The sequence below is a fragment of the Ovis canadensis genome, chromosome 7 (assembly GCF_042477335.2).
Source record: "Ovis canadensis isolate MfBH-ARS-UI-01 breed Bighorn chromosome 7, ARS-UI_OviCan_v2, whole genome shotgun sequence".
NCBI lineage: Eukaryota > Metazoa > Chordata > Mammalia > Artiodactyla > Bovidae > Ovis > Ovis canadensis.
Genome location: NC_091251.1, coordinates 77311593 through 77331825, shown reverse-complemented (window position 1 = coordinate 77331825; position 20233 = coordinate 77311593). Strand labels below are relative to the sequence as shown.

Sequence of the window (20233 nt, the reverse complement as noted above, 5' to 3'; positions counted from 1 at the left end):
AAGAAGAGGAAGCTATTTTCTTCCTGTTGGGCTCTGCTATCATCACAGGGCATGAGAGCTCCCCCTTCTGGTCTCCAGACCCTGTTTAACTCAGGTTTCCATTTATTAATTTTTCACTAAGGGGACAGGGGAGCTTGTTGCCAAAAGGTAGATCCTCGAGGTAAATGGTGATGAAACATCATTTTCCAAAATGTAGATTGGATTCATTTACAAGAAGGTGGCTGGATCTCATGTTTGGCATGGACAGTTTTCCTCACAAACACTTGTTTACCCGGACAACAGGAGTCTGTCCGCTCTCATTAGATCACGAGTTCTCCTGGCACAAACGTTGCCTAGCGCTGCATTTTGCCATGCTTCCATGGCCTGCAGTACTATATACATCTTTTCTGACACCCTCTCTCTCACCACTGTATCCAGTCAATCAAGTCCTATTGAGCATTTCTCCTAAATATTATTACATCTATTCACTCCTTTCTCTCCTAGTTTCCACAGCTTTAGTCAGAGCCACAGCAACTTTTGCCTGGATCATTCTTGTGGGCTCCTTGCTTCCAATCTCTCGCTTCTCTAATTAGGGTCATCATGTCAGTTGGGCAATTTGTATACTGCCAGAGGTGACTGGCCAAGGAAGTTAGTGGGACTGAAGTATAACCTGCATTCTTGTGCCCAGGTATGAAGCTCTGTTTATCTGGAGAGAGTACCTTTGTAATTTGCACCAAGGTGCCACATAATCCTGATGGCTATCCAAGACGGCAGCCACTAGCCACATGTGGTTCTTTAAATTTTAATTAATTAAAATAAGTACAATGTAAAGTTCACTTCTTCAGTTATACTAGCTACATTGCAACTGCTCAATAACCACTATACTGAACAGCACCGATAAAGAAAACTTCCACTATTTCAGAAAATTCTGTGGGACAGCTCTAGATAGAGTGCTTCTAAACCACTCTCTATACATTTTGCTGGTGTGAGCGATCTTTTAACGGAAAGCTAAACGTATCGCTCTCTTGTTTAAAAGCTTTCAGTGATTTCCACTCCATCAACAGCAATATTTTAGCAGGCGGGTGAGCCAATTTTGTGGGTCTCAACCAATATTAAAAACAAAACAGCAAAAAAGAATAACAGGACAGGTACTCATGGATATGTAGTCTTGTTTTGTGAAATTTTTGTTATATCTGTATTTGTCTCTATATCCAGATGTCCATCTCTAATTCAACGTGTGTGATGTTCTGTTGTGTTGCAGTGAAAAAGTCAAATTATGTGTGATGAGCTGATTGAAAAACATAGGCTTATGGGATATGAAGTCTGAGCTCCTTAATCCGCATATCCTTGTATGATATGATCTAAACCCTAGGGAACCCCTTTCAGACTCTCAACACTGTCTTAACCACTAATTTAGAACAGCTAAGGTGGTTTCACCTAAGACATTGAGCTTTTTATCTTACTTTCATCTCTGCCTTTGCTTACGTTGAACCCTCTCCTTGGAAGGCTGATTCTATAGTCTGGACAAATATGCCTGGACAACTTCTACCCACCATGTTAGGCTTCGCTTAAGAAACACGTACTCCAGGAATCCTTTCCTGAACGGGCGGGCTGGTTGCTGTGCTCTGACCTTTCATAACGTGCCGCAGGGTTATAATACTGTAATAATTTATTTACATATTCATTTCCGGCATTATCCTAACTTCTTTCCGTGCAAGTATTATGTTACTCATCTTCGTATCTCAAAGGAGAAGCACAGTATTTGGAAGATATTGGGCACTCATTCAGTGAACATTTTTGTTCAAAGAATAGACAAGCGGAGTAAACAAAATAAATCAATCCGCTATGCAAACAATATAAGCGCATGGCGGACTCTGGCCACCGGAGGGCGCACTGCACCGGGACCGGTGCGCAGGCGCGTTGGGAGGGCAGGCGCCGCGGCGGCGGAGGCGGTGGCAAGCGGCTGTGTGGGCTGTGGCCGCGGGAAGTGAATGGTTTTACCCAGAGGGCCCTGCGCGGCCTTTCTCCGCTGGCACCGGCGCTGCTCCCTTTCCCCCGGCCATGGCGTTCACGTTCGCGGCCTTCTGTTATATGCTGGCGCTGCTGCTCACCGCCGCGCTCATCTTTTTCGCCATTTGGCACGTGAGTAGCCGGGGCCGGGGGAAGGAGGGCGAGGTGGCTGCGCAGCCTCTTCTTGCCCCGGGCCCGTGGTCTGGGCGGCCACGGTCTTCGGAGGTCGGCACGCTGGGGATGGGGCCAGGCCGGGGCGGTGCAGGCCGCGCGGCCGGGGGTCTACGCGTCCCTCCGTCCCCGGGTCGGGAGCTGCAGGTCCAAGAGGAGTCGAGACGTCGGGCGGCTGGCTGGCTGCGCCCGCGGTATCCCGGCGCAGGCCGCGCGCGCCGCTGCTCTTCCCGCGCGGGGTGGGGCGGCCACGGTGCTGATGGGCCCTGAGGGACAGCGCTTAGCTAACCGGCTCCGCCTCCTCGAGGTCTCGCATCACTCCGCAGGATGTCAAGGGCGCAGAGGGGCGTGCTACGTGCTTAGCTGTAATGAATTTTGCCTAATTATTGTTAATATTTAATATAGATTGCCTTTGTTCTCGGGTATTCACAGGAGTGTGGCCCAAATGAGATAATTGTAACCTGCTTTAGATAAATTTCCAACTCTACTTTTCAGCGCAAGTAAAATCACTTTTTCCTCCCCGGATTCTTGTTGCCCGGTGAACTTTGATGCACGTTGAATTGATTACTTTGTTGACCTTAAATCCGAATTTTTCCCTGAAATCATACTTTGACCGACAGAGTTTGTTCAGAGACAAGTCTTCTTAGCCACCTCTGTATTCGGAGTAGCTTGACGTAGTAGTTTGAATTTGATTTTGAAAATGCTCAGAAAACTTACGTTTCTCTAGGACAATTTCCCCCCGCCTTTTTTTACTCATATCGTGTTGCATCCTTACTAGTCCCTGTAAGGAACAAGTTAAGTTCTCTGTGAAATAGTTCTACAAGAGATTTTTAAGGATTCTTGTTTCTCTGAAATAGTTCTGCAAGATATATATATATATATTTTAATTTAAATTTATTTTTGGCTGCCCTGGGTCTTTGTTGTGGTCGCGGGCTTCTCACTGCAGTGTCTTCTCTTGTTTTGGAGCTTGGGCTCCAGGGCTTACAGGTTTCAGAAGTTGTGGCACGCAGGCTTAGTTGCCCTGCCGGATGTGGGGTCTCTGAACCAGGGATCCAGCTGGTGTCTCCTGCCTTGCAAGGCAGATTATTAACAACTGGTCCACCAGGGAAGCCCTCTTCAAGAGATTTTTTAAGGATTCCTGTTTCTCTAACATAAGATTAGAAGCAGCCTGTTGGAAATCAGCATTCATTTAAAATTTATCTTATGTTTGCCCTGCCCTCCATACCTTTTGGAATATTGGTCTTAATTTGGATGATGGGGCAAGTTCACTCTTATGTAAATCTTAAGTCAGGTTTCATCATGTCCATAGCAAGGATTTGTTATGGAACATAGAGGAGCAGAGTGATTTAAATGGCAGCAGTGTCGTGTGCAAAAAAAAAAAAAAATTAAAATCCATTCCCTTTTGCTAAAGGGTGTGATTATGTTTGTAAGTATTTGAAACCCAGCTGCTTGTGTAGTGGGGAATGTTTATGTAGGCTATTAAGTAACTGTTCTCTCGAAATGCTTTTCATTAGGAACCCATAACTTGAAGAGCATTTTGGACTCTTCTTCCACTCTTCCTTAATAAGTAAAGATAATTCGGGATGCAAACTAGCTCTGCCTTAGTAAGCCTCTGATGAAACTGAAATGTGTGGTTCCCTGCCATCTGTAGATGAGGATTTAATTATTTCCTGCTTCATGGGCACTTGTTTTCTGATGAGCTGATGAGGATTCTTAGAGCTGTGGATGCTTACATTTTGAACTAGATTGTGTTTGGCTTAAAGAAAACCTGGAACTGCACTTTTAAAAAAATGGGCAATTTAAATGAATATGTGTCTGGGTGAAATAGGTATTTTTTTTGGGGGTGTGGTTTTCCCAGGTGGTGCTAGTGGTAAAGAACCTGCCGGAGGAGATGTAAGAGACACAGGCTTGATCCCTGAGTTGGGAAGATCCCCTGGAGGAGGGCACGGCAACCCATTGCAGTCTTCTTGCCTGGAGAATCCCAAGGACAGAGGAGCCTGGTGAGCTTTGGTCCATAGGGTCGCAGAGAGTCTGACACGACTGAAGTGACCTAGCATGCAGCTCGCACAGATAGAGTCTTGTTATAGAATTAAAAATTTGTTTGTACTCAGATTAGTGGAGAGCTTATGTCCTTAGGGATTTCTTAGTAGTTCAGAAGATTATGCATCCTTGGGGAACAAATTGAAAATTCTAAATAGAGACATAGTTTTAATTTTTTTCTGTTAACTATGTAACCTTCAGTTTGTTTTCTTAGGTTGTTTAAGTATCTGTGAGAAGACTCATCTGGAAATTTAAAGTATTAAATTAAAAAAATCTCCTTTATGTTAACTGTTCTATGGAGGATTTTTTAATGCTGATGGTTACATCTGTCAGTGTAGTCCTAATTCATGTGCTTGATGCTTTTTGGAGAACAGAGCTGGGGAACACAGGCTTGTTTGAAAGCTAAAAATGCAGAAGTCATTCCCCAAAGATGTGCATCAAATTATTTATTTTTGTTTTTGAACTTTTGTGGAAAATTTTGTGAACATCCTTGTCCAGATACACAGTCACAAAAGATTTGAAAACCACTAGTTTAAGAGTCTCTTCAGAAGAGTTTTGACAACTCTAGCTTATAGCACTCAAACAGAAACCCATTCAGCAACATACTCATTAAAAGATCCTTTGAAATCGCCTGAAGAAAATGTCCAGTGGGAAAAAAGTTTAAGCACAAGTTTCATACTTTGCTATTAAATTGAATCTTGTTAAAGGGAAGTAATTGTATTTGTGATCATGGTCCTTGTCTTAAAACTTATTGTGGTAGTGGTTTAGTCGCTAAGTTGGGTCCAAGTCTTTTCAGCTCCATGGACTGTAGCCCACCAAGCTCCTCTGTCCATGGAATTTTCCCGGCAAGAATTCTGGAATGGGTTGCCATTCCACTGGGAGTATATCACAGCTGATATCAGATAAGTGACTAATCATATCTATAAAACATAAATTAATATCTTTAATTGTACGCTTGTATTTTTAACATGTATGTGTGTTATGGGTCATTGAAAGTGAAAGTCACTCAGTCGTGTCTGACTCTTTGCGACCCTGTGGACTGTACAGTCCATGGAATTCTCCAGGCCAGAATACTGGAGTGGGTAGCCTTTCCCTTTTCCAGGGGATCTTCCCAACCCAGGGATCAGACCCAGGTCTCCGACCCAGGTCTCCCACATTGCAGGAGATTCTTTACCAGCTGAGCCACAAGGGAAGCCCAAAAATACTGGAGTGGGTAGCCTATCCCTTCTCCAGGGGATCTTCCCGACCCAGGAATTGAACCAGGGTCTCCTGCATTGCAGGTGGATTCTTTGGGCTATCAGGGAAGCTCAAAGGAAAATGCCTTTTGGTGAGTTCTGTACTTTATTTTAAGCATAGGGCTATTTTTTTCCCCTTCCCCCCCCCCCCCTTTATTCAGTAAATATTGATTGAACATTTAAGTATGTGCCAGGCACTATTTTAGGCCCTAGAACAGAGCAGTGAACCCAGCAAAACTCTTTGCTTTCATGGAGCTTACATTTTAATGTTTAATTAATTTCCTTCCATTTCTGTTTGCATTAGAATTTTTATTAGGGCAGGTTGGTAAATTTTATAAAATTCCAGAAATTAAACTCATCTTTTTGTGAAACTAAGGATTTTAACAGGATTTAAGGATTAAGGTTTAAGGATTTAAACCAGCATTTATTAAAAGGTAGAAATATATGACCTAAGTGAATTTTGGTACTATTGAGTAGCACTGTCTCACATATAAAGATGGTAGTGCTAGCCCATCCAAGGAAGGGCGGATTAAATTATTTGTCCCCTGGGTGGTTAGTGGCAGCAATTAAAATAGCTTCCCCATAAACTTGGGGCCTTTGGCTTCTTATTTTGACACTGAACACCACAAAGTGGTGTGTCACCCCAATTTGATTTTTCGTGTACTTTGGCTTTGAAATTCTGTGTTCATTGACCCTAAATGTTAATGCCACATTTCTTTTCAGAGTTTGGACAGAAACATTTTTAGCCCCCATTGACATATTTTTTTTAATTAAACTTTTTATTTTGTATTGGAGTATAGCAACTTAACAGTGTTATGGTCGTATCAGGTGGACAGCAAAGGGACTCAGCCATACATATATGTGTATTCATTCTCCCTCAAACTCCCTTCCCATCCAGGCTGACACACAACGTTGAGCAGAGTTCCCTGAGCTATGCAGTAGGTCTTTGTTGGTTGTCCATTTTAAATACAGCAGTGTGTACCTGTCCATCCCAGACTCCCTATCTTTTCCCCTCCATCCTTTCCCCCTGGCAACCATAAGATCATTCTCTTGAGTCTGTGAGTCTATTTCTTGGACAGAATAATTTGTGGTTCTTGCCATGTTTGTTTTTTTTGTTTGTTTGTTTTTTAATGGTATGATTTTAAAATATGTATTTGTTCATTTATTTATTTATATAAAAGTTGATTTTAGTTGATTTACTCTTACCATGTATTTTAAGAGAGTGAGCTCTCCCCCGCCCCTTACCATGTATATAACTGTTTCACTTAGCACCCCATGAGAAGCTGGCCTTAACCTGGGCTTTACCTTTCTTTAGTCTTCCATTTGGTGACCAAATGAAAGGACCTGCACGTGGTAGGAAGATACTGAGGACATGAAACAAGGTCAGATTGATCACTTTTGCAGTGGCCTTAAACAGGCCTACTCTTTCCTGTGTGGTACTTAAGGTGAATTAGAATAAGATGCTCCTTGAGGCAGAAAGACTGAGAAAGTCCTCCCTTCTGAACAACCCCTGGGTGCAAAGCCCATGCCCGGGTGTTTGGCAGCAGGAGCCTGTGATGGCATTGTGCCCCTACCTGGCCTTTGGTCCTGTGCAGAAGCTGCACTACTGTATGTGGTGATCCTGGCTGTGAAATTTAATAATCTTAGTGTTCCTCTATTCTGAGGCCATTTCTTGAAATTTCCAAATCAAAGCAGGACCTTGAAATACATGTGTTTGGACACAAATGGGAACAAGCTGACGCATGCGAGTCCATTTCTGCTGTCCCACTGAACACTGTGATGGAGGTATACATGCACAGATGATGAAAACCACTTCACCCGAAGGGGTAGGGTACAGAGTTTGGGGGAGGGTATAAACCTGACCTTAAATCCTCTCCTCTAGTATGAGAAATGCCAGCCTGGTAGCATTATAAAGCCCTGTGCTATGCGGAGATTATAGACAGGGCATGCAGTTATTTCTGCCCAAGGAAGTCAGGGAAATCTACTGGGAGGGGTTGACATAGGAAGAGTGTTTTTTAGGATGATCAAAGAGGAGTTTCTGTAAATAATTATGGCTGAGGGAAAGACCATTTCAAGCAGAGAAAATAACGAGTGGAGGCATTGAAAAAATTGAACATTGAAGATATTTATCATTTTAGTGATAATGATGTACGTGTTTTTAGTTCTTTAAATGTGATTCTAGTTATTTAATGAACACATACTGTGTTTACTGTAAACTGGCACAGGCAAAGTTGGTACACTTCCTCGTTAACTTTATTCAATGAGGCAGGTTTGTTGCCACTCTTTGTTAAAGTGAGAGATCCTAACTATTTTATTTTTATTTTAGATTATAGCATTTGATGAGCTGAAGACTGACTACAAGAATCCTATAGACCAGTGTAATACCCTGAATCCTGTAAGTTATAATCTAGGGTATTTCTCTAGATTTTTAAACTGTTTTTGCTTTTAACTTGATACACTTTGAAAATGGCCAGTATTCTCAGTAGCCTGATAAATTTGTACTTTTTTTAAGTAGGCAGAATTTTAAAAAATATCCTTTTTCCTGTCCTGCTTGACTATTCTGACTATTATTAATCTGCTGGTGATCTTGTCAGCTGTCATACTAACATTCTTCCAATCTGCTTTTTACATTGTCGGCCAAAGACAGTTGAAAAGGTCAAAAAGATTAAAAGAGTCAAAATTGCATTAAAGGTGTGTACTGCTTTTTAGTTTAATATTTTAATGCTGCATTCATTTCATGGGGAGGGCTAGGCATTTGTATTTGTAAACTGTTGTGTTCAGTGTGCTTGTTCATATGCCTGTTGAGGTTTCTGATTTCATGAAATTTCATATTTTATGCAAATGTTTGCTTGCTGGCCCAGTCAAGTAGGGAAAGCTGTTAAATGCTCATGCATTTTAAAAAATGTTATAGCCATAGGCACTTTGATATTAGATTATTAGGTGCAGTGTTTGAAAGTTGGTTAACCTGAAATGACTTTAATAGGTGAGATGAGTATTCTTTTGTGACTTACTCTGAGATAGTCTGTAGGTGGAGCCTTTAACACTATATCTACTTTTGTCTTTGGTTCTGGAATTTATTTACTCTTTCAGCTGCTCTTTGTTCAGAACCTTTAAGGTGGGTAGCTCTGTTCTTGGGCTCTGAGATTTTGGAGTAATGCTTACCCTGGACTCATGCTGTCAGAACTTTGTGGTTAACAATTTATATACAGATGTCTACATAGTTATTTCTAGTATATCCAATCTAAGTTTCTAAAACAGAACTGTCTTACACTAAGTTCTGAGCTCTTCTGATTTAGTTATAATGTGGCCCTATTGTGCTTGGGGCCATATGTTTATTTTTACCTCATTTAGTTTGCTCATTCAGGAAGATTCTCCTTTAGACTGTAGGTTTGATTTTTGTTGAACTGGTCAGAAACCGAAAGGTTGTTTGTAAGAAAGCAGTGTGTATGTCTTCAATAGACTATTAATTCATCTTTAAAAATTACTTAATGAAGATGAAAACATATATAGACTTGAGCTGTGTAAAACTGAAACACTGGCATGCCAGATGGATTTTATTTGGAAAGGGTCTGTAAAGTTAATTCGCTTCTTTATCATTGTTTCCTAGATAAACAGGCATGATGGAGAACATTCCTAGTTTGTCTTTAAAGAACTGATAACGATAAGACTTGATGTAGGTACAGTTAAAAGTATTAACTGTTTCTCTACTCTTACGAAACAAAATATAAGATAAATCTGCCTTCTTATTGGAAAGTGGTAATGTTCATTGTAAAACGTCTTAACTTTTTAATTGTTACCAAGAAGTTGAACTGAAATTTCTCCTTTTGATGTTTGTTTATTAATAGTTTACTATTTTCATTGGCTTTTCATTACTTCAAATAACCAAATGATGATGAAGATAATCATAGCTGAAATCAGATGAGGGCTACCCTGGGTGCCAGGCTCTGTGCTAAACATCTTTACCTGAGTTTTTCATTCAGTTTTCATGACAGTCCTAAGAGGTGGGTGTATCATACTCTAAAGGAGAGTAAACTGGGGCTTAACGAGGTTCGAGCACTTTGCTCAGGGTCACACTGCTAACATAGAGTCAGAATTGGAACTCGGCCTGATTTTTAGGTTCAAATTCTTCTGTTTTCCTAATTTAATGTAAATCTAAGATGGACTCACTTCATTTTAACATATAGTTTGTGGTTTCTAGCTTTTTTTAATGGAAAGAAATTCTCACTTTGTGCCTGGGACCTCCAAATGTTGTAGTGGGTCAGAAGGAAGTTTTTACATCAGCCTAAGTTGTGGTTTGGATAGGGTGCCGATAATTGGCTGAATAGCAGTGCATCTGACAGTTTTCCCTATTGAAAATTTGTTTTGACAATTCTGCCAAAGTATGGGGGAAGACAAATACAATTATTGTTTAGAATGTGAACCTTATCTAGAGAATATTATGATTTGCATGTTTGAGTACTATTATTTCAGCCATATTTGCATGAGGTGTTTTTTATGAATACTAGTTTTTGTGTAAATGTTGGTTCCTAAATGGAATAATTTTGTGGCACTTATGGGGAAATTCCATTATTAAGGACTGAAGAGTGCTGGTCCTTATGAGAGATGTATAGTACAAGTTTCTGGACTGCTTTGAGGAGAAGGGAGGGAGTGTGGCATTTGTTTCATACTAGAACTGGTAGAATTGCAGGTGACCTTTATTATCAGTCTTATTAAAAAAGACTGTTTAAAAGCAGTAGGGAGCATGCTTTTAGTCATTTTCTCCACATACATCAGTCTGGGAGTGTAGAATGAAAACTTGAATGATGATTTGTATTGTTAGATCAGTTGGTTTTTAGAGAGCTGAAATAGGCTTATTATATTGTAAAGAAAACTCTTGTTATTTAAACTAGTATTATAAACTGAAGCGCTAGTGGAACTCCTAATAAAATGTATATTTTTCTTGGTTTGTCCTGGTTGTAGTCTTTGTGTTTCAAAGATTTCCCTGTAGATATTTTCTTGTTTTCTTACAGATGTGTAACTTTGATCTTAACTAAATGCTGATTTAACAGTTCATATTATTTATATTTATATGTTTATATATATGTGCAGAGTTTAATCTTATTATTATATTGCTTAAATTTGTGGAAAATATCTGGTTAGTGGTACAGATTAATTGGTTTTACTGGAATTTTATTTAAAATAGTATTAATTAAGAACTTTGCTTTACAGCTTTGAATGGGAAGGATAATTTGGGAGTACTAGAAAATGGGCTTGAATAAGTAATATAATTATATTATTTCTATAGCTGTAGTTTTCCCTCAGGAAAGATCTGATGGTACAGTACAGACACATTTGAGAAACTGGCTTTGCAGCTGTGACTTACTGTAGGAAATTCTTTGGCTGAAACTTGGAATGAAAGGTTTTAGTATTTATATTTAACAGTCATTAGATTGAAATCTCTAGGATGAGAAAGATAATTTAAAGCATGAACTCTTGGTCGTTTATGAAAAGCATTTTCCTTGGACTAGTTTTTCTTCACTTAATACTGCTTGCTATCAAAAGATGTATTTTGTCTTCGAGTTCAGAGCTGCTACCGGTCTGCTGTGTTTGTAGCACTTCACTGGAGAAAGCAGGCTGTAAGAAACAGAAAAGCTGTGTAGGAACGGGAGCTCAGGAACGGGGAGAATTCCAGTGGCATGGTTTAGATCCCAGTCTTTTCCCTCCTACGTTGCAGAAAGCACATCGTTTGCATCTGTGCATTTTAGTGTTCTTCCACTCCGACTGTGCTGAGATGATTGGCTGTTGGCTTTCCATTGAAAAATTACTTTTGTGGTAATGTGCGTTTTGCTAACTATTGTATTTGTAGCACCCTGGTTTCTGTTAAAGGCTTAAAAACACTAATGTGTGAACTTATAAAGGGAGCTTTGCTCTTGTGAATTTTTTTATATCATGTTGCATGTGATCAGATACCTCATTTTTATATTTTTATCATTTTTAAATAGTGGAAAGAAAAAATATTCTAAGTTATTCTAAGTGATTAGCACATAGCTGTGTTTGAACAATCTGGGTGGTAACTTTGTATACTTTAACCTATTGTAAGAATTTGGGTTTTAAATTTTTTGAGTCACATATTATTGTTTTAGTGCAAGCTATAACCTCTGGTCAGTTTGCATATAATCCTGCTTTTGGTCAGAAGTTAAATATGAAAATAAAACTCAATAGCATTTTTCATTTCTGATTCTAAGAAAACAAGTGATTTTTCACTATGGAAACTTAGTTGCCACCTGCTCTCCACATTAGCAGTTGACTTAATGCCAAGGTGCTCTGATAGCCTCTAACTGGCTTGTGTTTTTCTTCCAGCTCGTCCTTCCGGAGTACCTCATCCATGCTTTCTTCTGTGTCATGTTTCTCTGTGCAGCAGAGTGGCTCACACTGGGTCTCAATATGCCCCTCTTGGCATATCATATTTGGAGGTAATATTGAGATACACTTCTAATACTTTTCCTAATCAAATTTTAATTATACTATGGTTGATACGATTATCTTAACATACTAGTCACCTAAATGAAAGTGGTGGTGGTTTAGGCGCTAAGTCATGTCTGACTCTTGCGACCCCATGGACCGTAGCCCACCAGGCTGCTCTGTCCATGGGATTCTTCAGGCAAGAATATTGGAGTGGGTTGCCATTTCCTTCTTCAGGGGATCTTTCTGACCCAGGGATTAAACCTGGGTCTTCCGTACTGCAGGCAGTTTCTTTACTGACTGAGCTACCAGGGAAGCCCCCTAAATGAAACTAGTTGGCATTTATTTTTTAAACCACATGGATGAACAAATACTGCTTTAATGCCTCTTATGGAGCTTATGTTACTATTTGTTAAAGGGTTTTTAAAAATTAAGCTATATCTTAGATACAATAATGTGTGTACAATCTGAAGTGTACAGCTCAGTGGATTTTTATGTCTGTGTACACTTGTGAAACCACCACCCAGATCAAGATATATATTAATTCCAGCCCCCAGAAGAGTCCCTTGTGTCCCATTCCAGTTACCCTCTAACTTCCTCAGGAGAACCAGTGATCTTTTGTCACTTAGATTAGTTTTGTCCTTTTCTGAACGTCATGTAAATCAGATTGTACAGTGTGTGTCTTTATTTCTTTCTCCTTGTTTACTTTAGGACTCTAAATTTGGTTATTTATAAAAGATTCATATTTCATAACTTCTACATGTTTTGTTTCAGATAGGCAAAGTCTCATTGCCCTTGACTTTAGGAAGTACATGTGGAAGAAATACTTAGAAGTAAAGTGATTTCACATCTGTGATGGGCTCTGATACAGCTCAGTGTATTTAGAGAAAGAAAAGAGGACAAAGCCAAATGTGAGCATTTGGAACATCTTGGTGAAGGCTTCTTTATGTTAAAATAGAAAGTTGAGAGGAAAAAAATTGTATTTCCTTTTTACAGTTATTTGTAATTCTCTTGGATTTCTGAAAGTGTAGAGGAGACCATATATACCATGTTTTAACTGTTCCGTTTTCCCCTTTAGGGGCTCTAGTTTTAAAATTAAGATGATAAAAGGAAAGAACTCCACCTAGAACTAAAAGTATGCTTCTCTCTGTGGGCCATCTCTCATTGTAACCGGTATTATTTGAGAAGAATGTTGCTGTCCATCTTGAAGGTTCGCTTCCATTCTGAGTGGCTAATCACTTGTGCTTATTACAGGTATATGAGTAGACCAGTGATGAGTGGACCAGGACTCTATGATCCTACAACCATCATGAATGCAGATATTCTAGCATATTGTCAGAAAGAAGGATGGTGCAAATTAGCTTTTTATCTTCTAGCATTTTTTTACTACCTATATGGGTAAGTTTAAAAAATGAAAATACCATTTTACTTTGCTGCCTGAAACATTTGTAGGCATTAGGTCTGAACACCTTAAAACCCACTTGAAGAATAACTCATGTCCTGAATGGTGGTACTGGTAATGGCACAGCGCACACTGACAAATTCACGCACATTGAATAAACTGGTACTTGTCAAGGCAGCCAGCTGATGTGCAGTCAGAGGCAGAAAACTGGGGCAGGTCCTCATTTTTCATGGCAGAGCAAGAGCATGTGGCTGTGTGCATTTGCAAAAAAGTTTTTGCTTGCCTCAGGGTCTGTCTCAAGATTATGTTTAATTTTTTTTTTAATCATTCTTGTTAAACTATATGTTCTACTCTTTATATTCTGGTTTGCATGCTCTGTATGGCATGAAGGAAAGAAAAGTTCTATCATACAGGATGGTGCAGTTACTGATTTTCATGTTTATATACTTAGATGGACTCATATCATTCCTCTCGATCAGGGTTTCTTGACCTTGGCACTATTGATATTCTGGGCAAGACAGAATTTGTTGTGAGAAGCTGTCCTGTGCATTGTACAATGTTCAGCAGCATTCCTGGCCTCTATCCACTAGATGCCAGTAGCATCCCCCTGCCCCAGTGATAATAATCAGAAATGTCTCTAGACGCTACCAGATGCTCTCTGTGGGGCAAAATCACCCTGGTTGAGAGCCACCATTCTAGCTGTACTGTAGGTGGAGGAAAACAGCTGCTTATTAAAACTAGAGCTAGAATACAGTTATAATTTTTCTTTATATAAATACATCTCTCTCACTTTTTATTAATATATATTCAACTTGGAGAGAAATTTCCACCCGATTTTCAAAATATGAAGAAGATTGTATTAGATGAAATTATTGCAGTAATTAAGGTTCTCGTCCCTCTCCTTTTTGTTACTTGAAAACTTTCTTAGTGTTAAATGGTAGGCATGTAGTCATATTTCTTGTTCATATTATTTTCCATTATGGAAGAGGGACTTAAATTTATGGAAAATGCATTTTTATGCCTTTAGAGGTATATTTGTGAAAAATCAGTGTCTGCAGATGTTCATACATGAAACTGAAAAAGTTCTGAAAAGTGAAGTTCCATATGTCCTTTTAATTTCTGTTAATTTTCATATTTTAGTTTCTATAATAAGTGTCTGAAACAATGCTGGCATTTAGTAGACACTTAAAACATACTTGTTGAAGGAAGGCAAATGAATGAATAAATGATAGAGTTGTGGGAAAATGTTCACCAGGAGATGGTAGCACTATGTGGTTCGTTTTATTTAAACAATTTTTTTTGGCTGCGCTAGGTTGTCGTTGCTTTGTGAGGGCTTTCTCCAGTTCCGGCAAGCAGGGCCTACCCTGTTGTGGCATGCAGGCTTCAGCAGTTGTGGCTCGTGGGCTCTAGAGCGTGGGTTCAGCAGTTGTGGCATATGGGCTTAGTTACTCTGTGGCATGTGGAATCTTTCCAGACTAGAGATCAAAGCCTTGTCCTCTGCACTGGCAGGCGGATTCCTATCCACTGTGCCACCAGGGAAGTCCCATTCATTTGTTTTAAATTGTCTGTCAAGCTTGCTCACCTCCTTGCTTTGTATTTCCGTTTAGACACACATGCCCTTGAACCATGCCTCTCTCACCTCGCCCTACCTGTAGGATCAAATGGTTATTGCTTTTTATTTTGCTTGTTGGTCGTCTCCTTTTCTTTTTTTAAACTTGCTGCTGTTGCCTAGAGTCCTTCTCTAATGGAAAAATTCCTTGATTATTCCTGTCTGTAAAATGGGGATAATAATGGTACGTACCCTACCTCCTAGGACCTAGCAGAAGGCCTGGCATGAAGTGAGCCCTTGGAGATGCTCACTTCTATTCTTAGATACAGCTCTGGAGCAGTGTGCTGTTTTGGATTGCTTCTCTAAGCTCTGATCCCCCATTAAGCTTTCAGCTGTGCTGTTCTACTTGCTAAAATTGGAAAGGAAATAGGGGACAACTCAGCCCATGTACTGAGCTAGTTGTACCTTAGGCAAAAGTCCATAAACACAGATTAAAATCGTATCGTGAGCTTGTCATTGGTCTTACCATTTTCTGTGATGTTGTGATACTACAAACTACTATATAAAGCAGACTCAACTTTTTGGTGCTGTTAGTTTTTATAGTTAGAAATGTTTGAATTAACAATAGCCTTTTTCTTCTTTTCAGCATGATCTATGTTTTGGTGAGCTCTTAGAACAACGCTTAGAAGAATTGGTCCAGTTAAGTGCATGCAAAAAGCCACCAACGAAGGGATTCTATCCAGCAAGATCCTGTTTCCAAGAGTAGCCTATGGAATCTGATCAGTTACTTTAAAAATGACTCCTTATTTTTTAAATGTTTCCACATTTTTTGCTTGTGGAAAGACTGTTTTCATATGTTATACTCGGATAAAGAATTTAAATGGAATTACGTATAAATTAATATAAAATGATACCTCTGGTGTTGACAGGTTTGAACTTGCACTCCTTAAGGAACAGCCATAATCCCTTGAATGATTGCATTAATTATTGACTGTCCTTAGTCCATTGGAAGCTTTCGTTTATAGGAACTTGTAGGGCTCATTTTGGTTTTATTGAAATGCCATTTAATTATAAATTAGCTGTAGATATGAGGTGCTTCTGATGAACTGAAAATATGTATCTGACCTGTGGGAAACTACATGGTTTTCCTTATCTATCATGTAGGTGATTATATATGGATGCATTAAAAAAATAAGAGTGGGATTTTTTTCCCCTTGGGCTTGAAATACTATCCCTGTATATTGCATGAATGAGAGATTTCCCCATATTTCCACCAGAGTAATATACTTGCTTTAATTCTTAAGCATAAGTGAACATGATATAAAAATACACGCTAACTTACTTGTGAAGAATGCATTTAAAGCTATTTTAAATGTGTTTTAATTTGTGAGACTTTACTTATTAAGAAATTGGTTACTAAATGTTCTAATCTGGTGGTAAAGGTATTCTTAAGAATTTGCAAGTACTTTAGATTTTCAAAACCGAATGAGAGAGAACATTGTATAACCATCCTGCTGTTCCTTTAGTGCAATACAATAAAACTCTGAAATTAAGACTTATTTTCAGTGCATTGTTTTAAAGAGTATAAATAGCTATTTCTTAAACTTGCTTATTCCAAATAAAGACATATCACTGTCAATTTTTTAAGAAGATAGTAGAGTATTACTTTTTTGTTTTTTAATACCATGCTTGGATCTAAAAAGGACAATTTTTAAATGGTTAAGTACATTACCGTCTGTTGTCACTTGACAAGATTCATAAACACTGATGGCATAGCATCATCATTTTTCTAATTAAAATTATTGTGAAACTTAAAAGGTTTAAAGTATTTTTTTCCTTTTTGAAACAGCAGGTTTTTAAGGCGAAATGAATTATACATTTGTGTTTGTTTTTTTTTCGCTGCTGCTTGAAAGGCAGGTGATTTATGGCTTGCATGTTTTCATAAGCATTCTTGTGGTTTATTTGAGAGGACTAAGTTAAGGCAATTGAAAATAGTGTAAGTGGTTCAAAGTTTCTTAAAAGATCAGGAAGAAAATCATATGTAGAAATTCCACATAATGACCAAGGGGATTTATAGATGTGTTTGTGCAAGTCTTATTCTAAGTAGCCCTTGAATTAGATGCTGTTTTATGCTCTACTAGTAAAGAAATGCTTCCCCACCTTTGGGAGAAGGTTACTATTTTGAGATTGGGTAATAGGAGTAAATACATTGAAGAAGAGGATATAGAACCAGAGATTGAGGAGAGTCAAACCATTTCATAATGAGAGCCGCTTAAAGACCTTGTAGTCTGGAGCACACCTCAAGGGATCTGACTGTTCATTAGTTCATGCAGTAAATTGTTTATTGAGCCCTAGTTAGGCACTGTAGACTCGCGATCTGAGTATAAGCAACCATTCAGCTTCTAATCCACCCAATTGTACTAGCATGCACTCATTTTTCTTTCTTGTTCACAAGAACGTTTCATCATGAGAGACTTGGCCAAGTCTTCTGTATTTCAGATAAGTTTTCTGGGGTAGTTACTTTTGTATTCCTGTTAAAGTATTTTCATGAGCCCCTCCTGTCTGTTAGCAAACACCACATTCCTTTATGAATTTTAACAAACATCCTTTTAATAATTATTTCACAGTATTCTCCAGGATTAGTGCCAGGTTTATTGGTTGCGATTTGTGGAAGCCACCTTCACATGTTTCAAAAGTTAGATATGTAGTCCTTAGCTGATACTTCAAGGATGATTGACAGTCAGTGGTAGGCTGTTAGGTCCTAGGCATATAGATAATTAGAATATTGGGTACCTGGATGCTCTCATAATATCTGCTCTTTATCTTCACCAGTGTTTTAAGAAATTAAGTCACTTACCAAGAAAAAGCAGAAACTATTTGCATTTGACAGTATGCCAGTGGTTCTTTTCTTTGCTCTAAATTTAATTTGTTTCCCTGTTAATCTGGTTTGGGTGGTCCTAGCCATATTTCTATTATTCCTGCACGTCCAGCTGAAACATAGTCTGGGTTCATAATCCTTTCTAGCTTTAGTCAAGATTGTACCCTGTGCAGCCACAGCTGTTTATTTAGGAATTCTTTTTTCCCTTGTTACAGTTACTTTTGCTGTTGTGTTTTAAGAGCTTTCTAACTCTTTGAAGTCATTCCTGTAACTTACTGTGGTTTTTATCTATATCAGCAACTTGCTATTGGTAATACAGATTCCCCTGCATTAAAAATATTATTTAACAAATGTAGTCTATTTAGCAGTTATTCTATTGAGTAATAATACTGTATCATGGCAATATGTCCTATTAGTGCTAAGGAGGTATAGGGGTAGATTCTCGAATGCCTGAATCTGAATTTTATTAATATTATTTGATAATTTTCACAATATTTAACTGATACTCCCCACTCCCCATCCCAGGGTAGAGGAGAGTTGGGTAATAGGCTGCACATAAACTACTAATTTGTTTGAATTACTTTTCATGGGAAGAGGGTAGTGACAGGAAATGACCAGATAATCCACTTTTGATGTGTATCAGATAGTACTAAAGCATTTGAGAAGCCTCATACCATGAATGGTCAGACCTATAGTCAAGTTCAGATACCCAGGTAATAGTCTCACATAGAGCAACAGAATGCATGACAGTTTGCAGTATGTGTCTTTTAAAGCCTCTTCAGTATTTTTGGCTCGAGGACCACTTATGCTAATAGTGTTCATCGAGCTCTCTGCAGATAACATGTTTTGAAAATATGTAAGATAATTGCATAGAAAGGAAATAGAGATGTAGATACAGTTTGAAACTAGCAAATTATTCTCGTTGCTACAACACTTCTCTTTTCCTCCAATATATACTTAGAGACAGCATTCATGGAATATTACTGTCATAGTACAAAGAATGACTTTTGTGGATTTTTTCTTATACTCTGCAGGAGGGCCAGCTTTCATTTTGGGTGTGGCTGTGTCACACAACACTGTGATAATATCAAGTCCATTAAAATGATTTATATATCTAAAAGTACATATCTAATTTACTTAAAGCTCAGTTGGTAAAGAACCTGCCTGAATTCAGGAGACCCGGGTTTGATCCCAGGCTCAGGAAGATCCCCTGGAGAAGGAAATGGCAACCCACTCCAATATTCTTGTCTGGAGAATTCCAAGGACAGAGGACCCTGGTGGGCTACAGTCCATGGGATCACAAAGAGTCGGACACGACTGTGCAACTAACTTTCGCCACTCACAAATGTGCATTTGTTGATAATCACTTGTATAATTGTAAATCAGAAGCCAAAATATTTGAAACAACACTTCTCAAAGGGGACAGATAGAAATACTGATACCTTGTCTAGCGTTGTTCATGAAACTTCGTAGTCATTGTTTTAGGAAACTATTGAAAATGTTAATCTCATAATTTAAACTCTTTTGCTCAAACCAGGCATTGATCTGTGGTCAGACCAGTAGCTAATTAGTCTCTGGCACTAGTATTACAGGTCAGCAGATAATTCTGAACTAATACTGCAGGGCGATGCCAAGAGAGAAAATGGGGTTCTCTTTCGGGATATGTTGAATAGCTTTCTTGGAACAATTTTGCTTTGATTAAAATTAATGGTTTTAAAGCTAAATGTCTTAAAAAGGGTAAACAACTCTGCTGCTTGGTTTTGGAAAACAGTATTAACCATTCAGGTGATCTATGGGATTGGAGTGAAGGTTTTACCCTACATTAGTTTTATTAATGTATATTGTGGAAGATGTAGAGAACATCTTGACATAGAAAAGAATGAATAAGTTAACTTATCGTACAGTGCTTTTCCTAAACATTTACATTTCTTTGTTTACAATCTTCTTGTACTATGGAGAAGAAAAATTTCTTAAATAATAAATTGATGACTAGATATATCTTAAAACTACTAAGGGAAACACAGAATGTAGTTAGCTATCTGTGTTCATGGTTTGTTAAAATCTAAGTTAACCTTAATGGTGCTGTACACCATCCAAAGACAATGTCCTTATGTTGTCCTGCCTTCGTTGAGCTTGCTTGCTTTATTTTGCTTTTGTATATTTAATAAAAACTCTCTGAAATGTTTCCTTGTGTAGTTTGTGGATAACGGTTGAGTTTTGTGTGTTGATTCTATTTCAGCAACTAATTGGCTTGTGTATGACCAGGATTTCAGCAGGTCTTTCTGCCTCCCTTCCCTCATTTTCAGGGCTGTCCTGTAGATTAACCAGAGAAAATTCTTTTTCAAGAATGTTGGAATTACATGTTATTAAACTTTATTGGATAATTATATTTGAATAGTGACATCCCATGTTTGTTATGGAATAATTGATGTTTTTCCTTATACTTAGTAAAATAGTCAAGCATTTTATTGTGGACGGCTTAACTAGCACTTGGCAGTGGAAATTGAGATGCGTGTACTTTGAAAATT

The 20233-nt window shown here is 38.6% G+C and overlaps 2 protein-coding genes across 5 annotated transcripts in view; one reads left to right on the top strand and one right to left on the bottom strand.

Moving 5' to 3' along the window:
* Nucleotides 1-1875: 1875 nt before the first annotated feature.
* Nucleotides 1876-19890, top strand: CNIH1 (cornichon family member 1). Its single transcript, XM_069597951.1, has 5 exons — nt 1876-2121; nt 7762-7830; nt 11775-11887; nt 13131-13274; nt 15474-19890. The coding sequence occupies exons 1-5, from the start codon at nt 2041-2043 to the stop codon at nt 15499-15501; spliced, it is 435 nt and encodes a 144-aa protein (XP_069454052.1). The 5' UTR covers nt 1876-2040; the 3' UTR covers nt 15502-19890.
* The window catches only part of CDKN3 (cyclin dependent kinase inhibitor 3), a 28311-nt gene continuing 18665 nt past the window's right edge, over nt 10588-20233 (bottom strand). For 2 of the 4 annotated variants that reach the window (XM_069597949.1, XM_069597938.1), the window contains exon 8: nt 10922-11048. In XM_069597949.1, the coding sequence (XP_069454050.1) occupies nt 10950-11048 (99 nt within the window). In that variant the 3' untranslated portion in view covers nt 10922-10949. Of the gene's footprint in view, nt 11049-20233 lie in introns of all 4 variants that reach the window. The other 2 variants (XM_069597937.1, XM_069597941.1) reach the window with 2 other exon arrangements.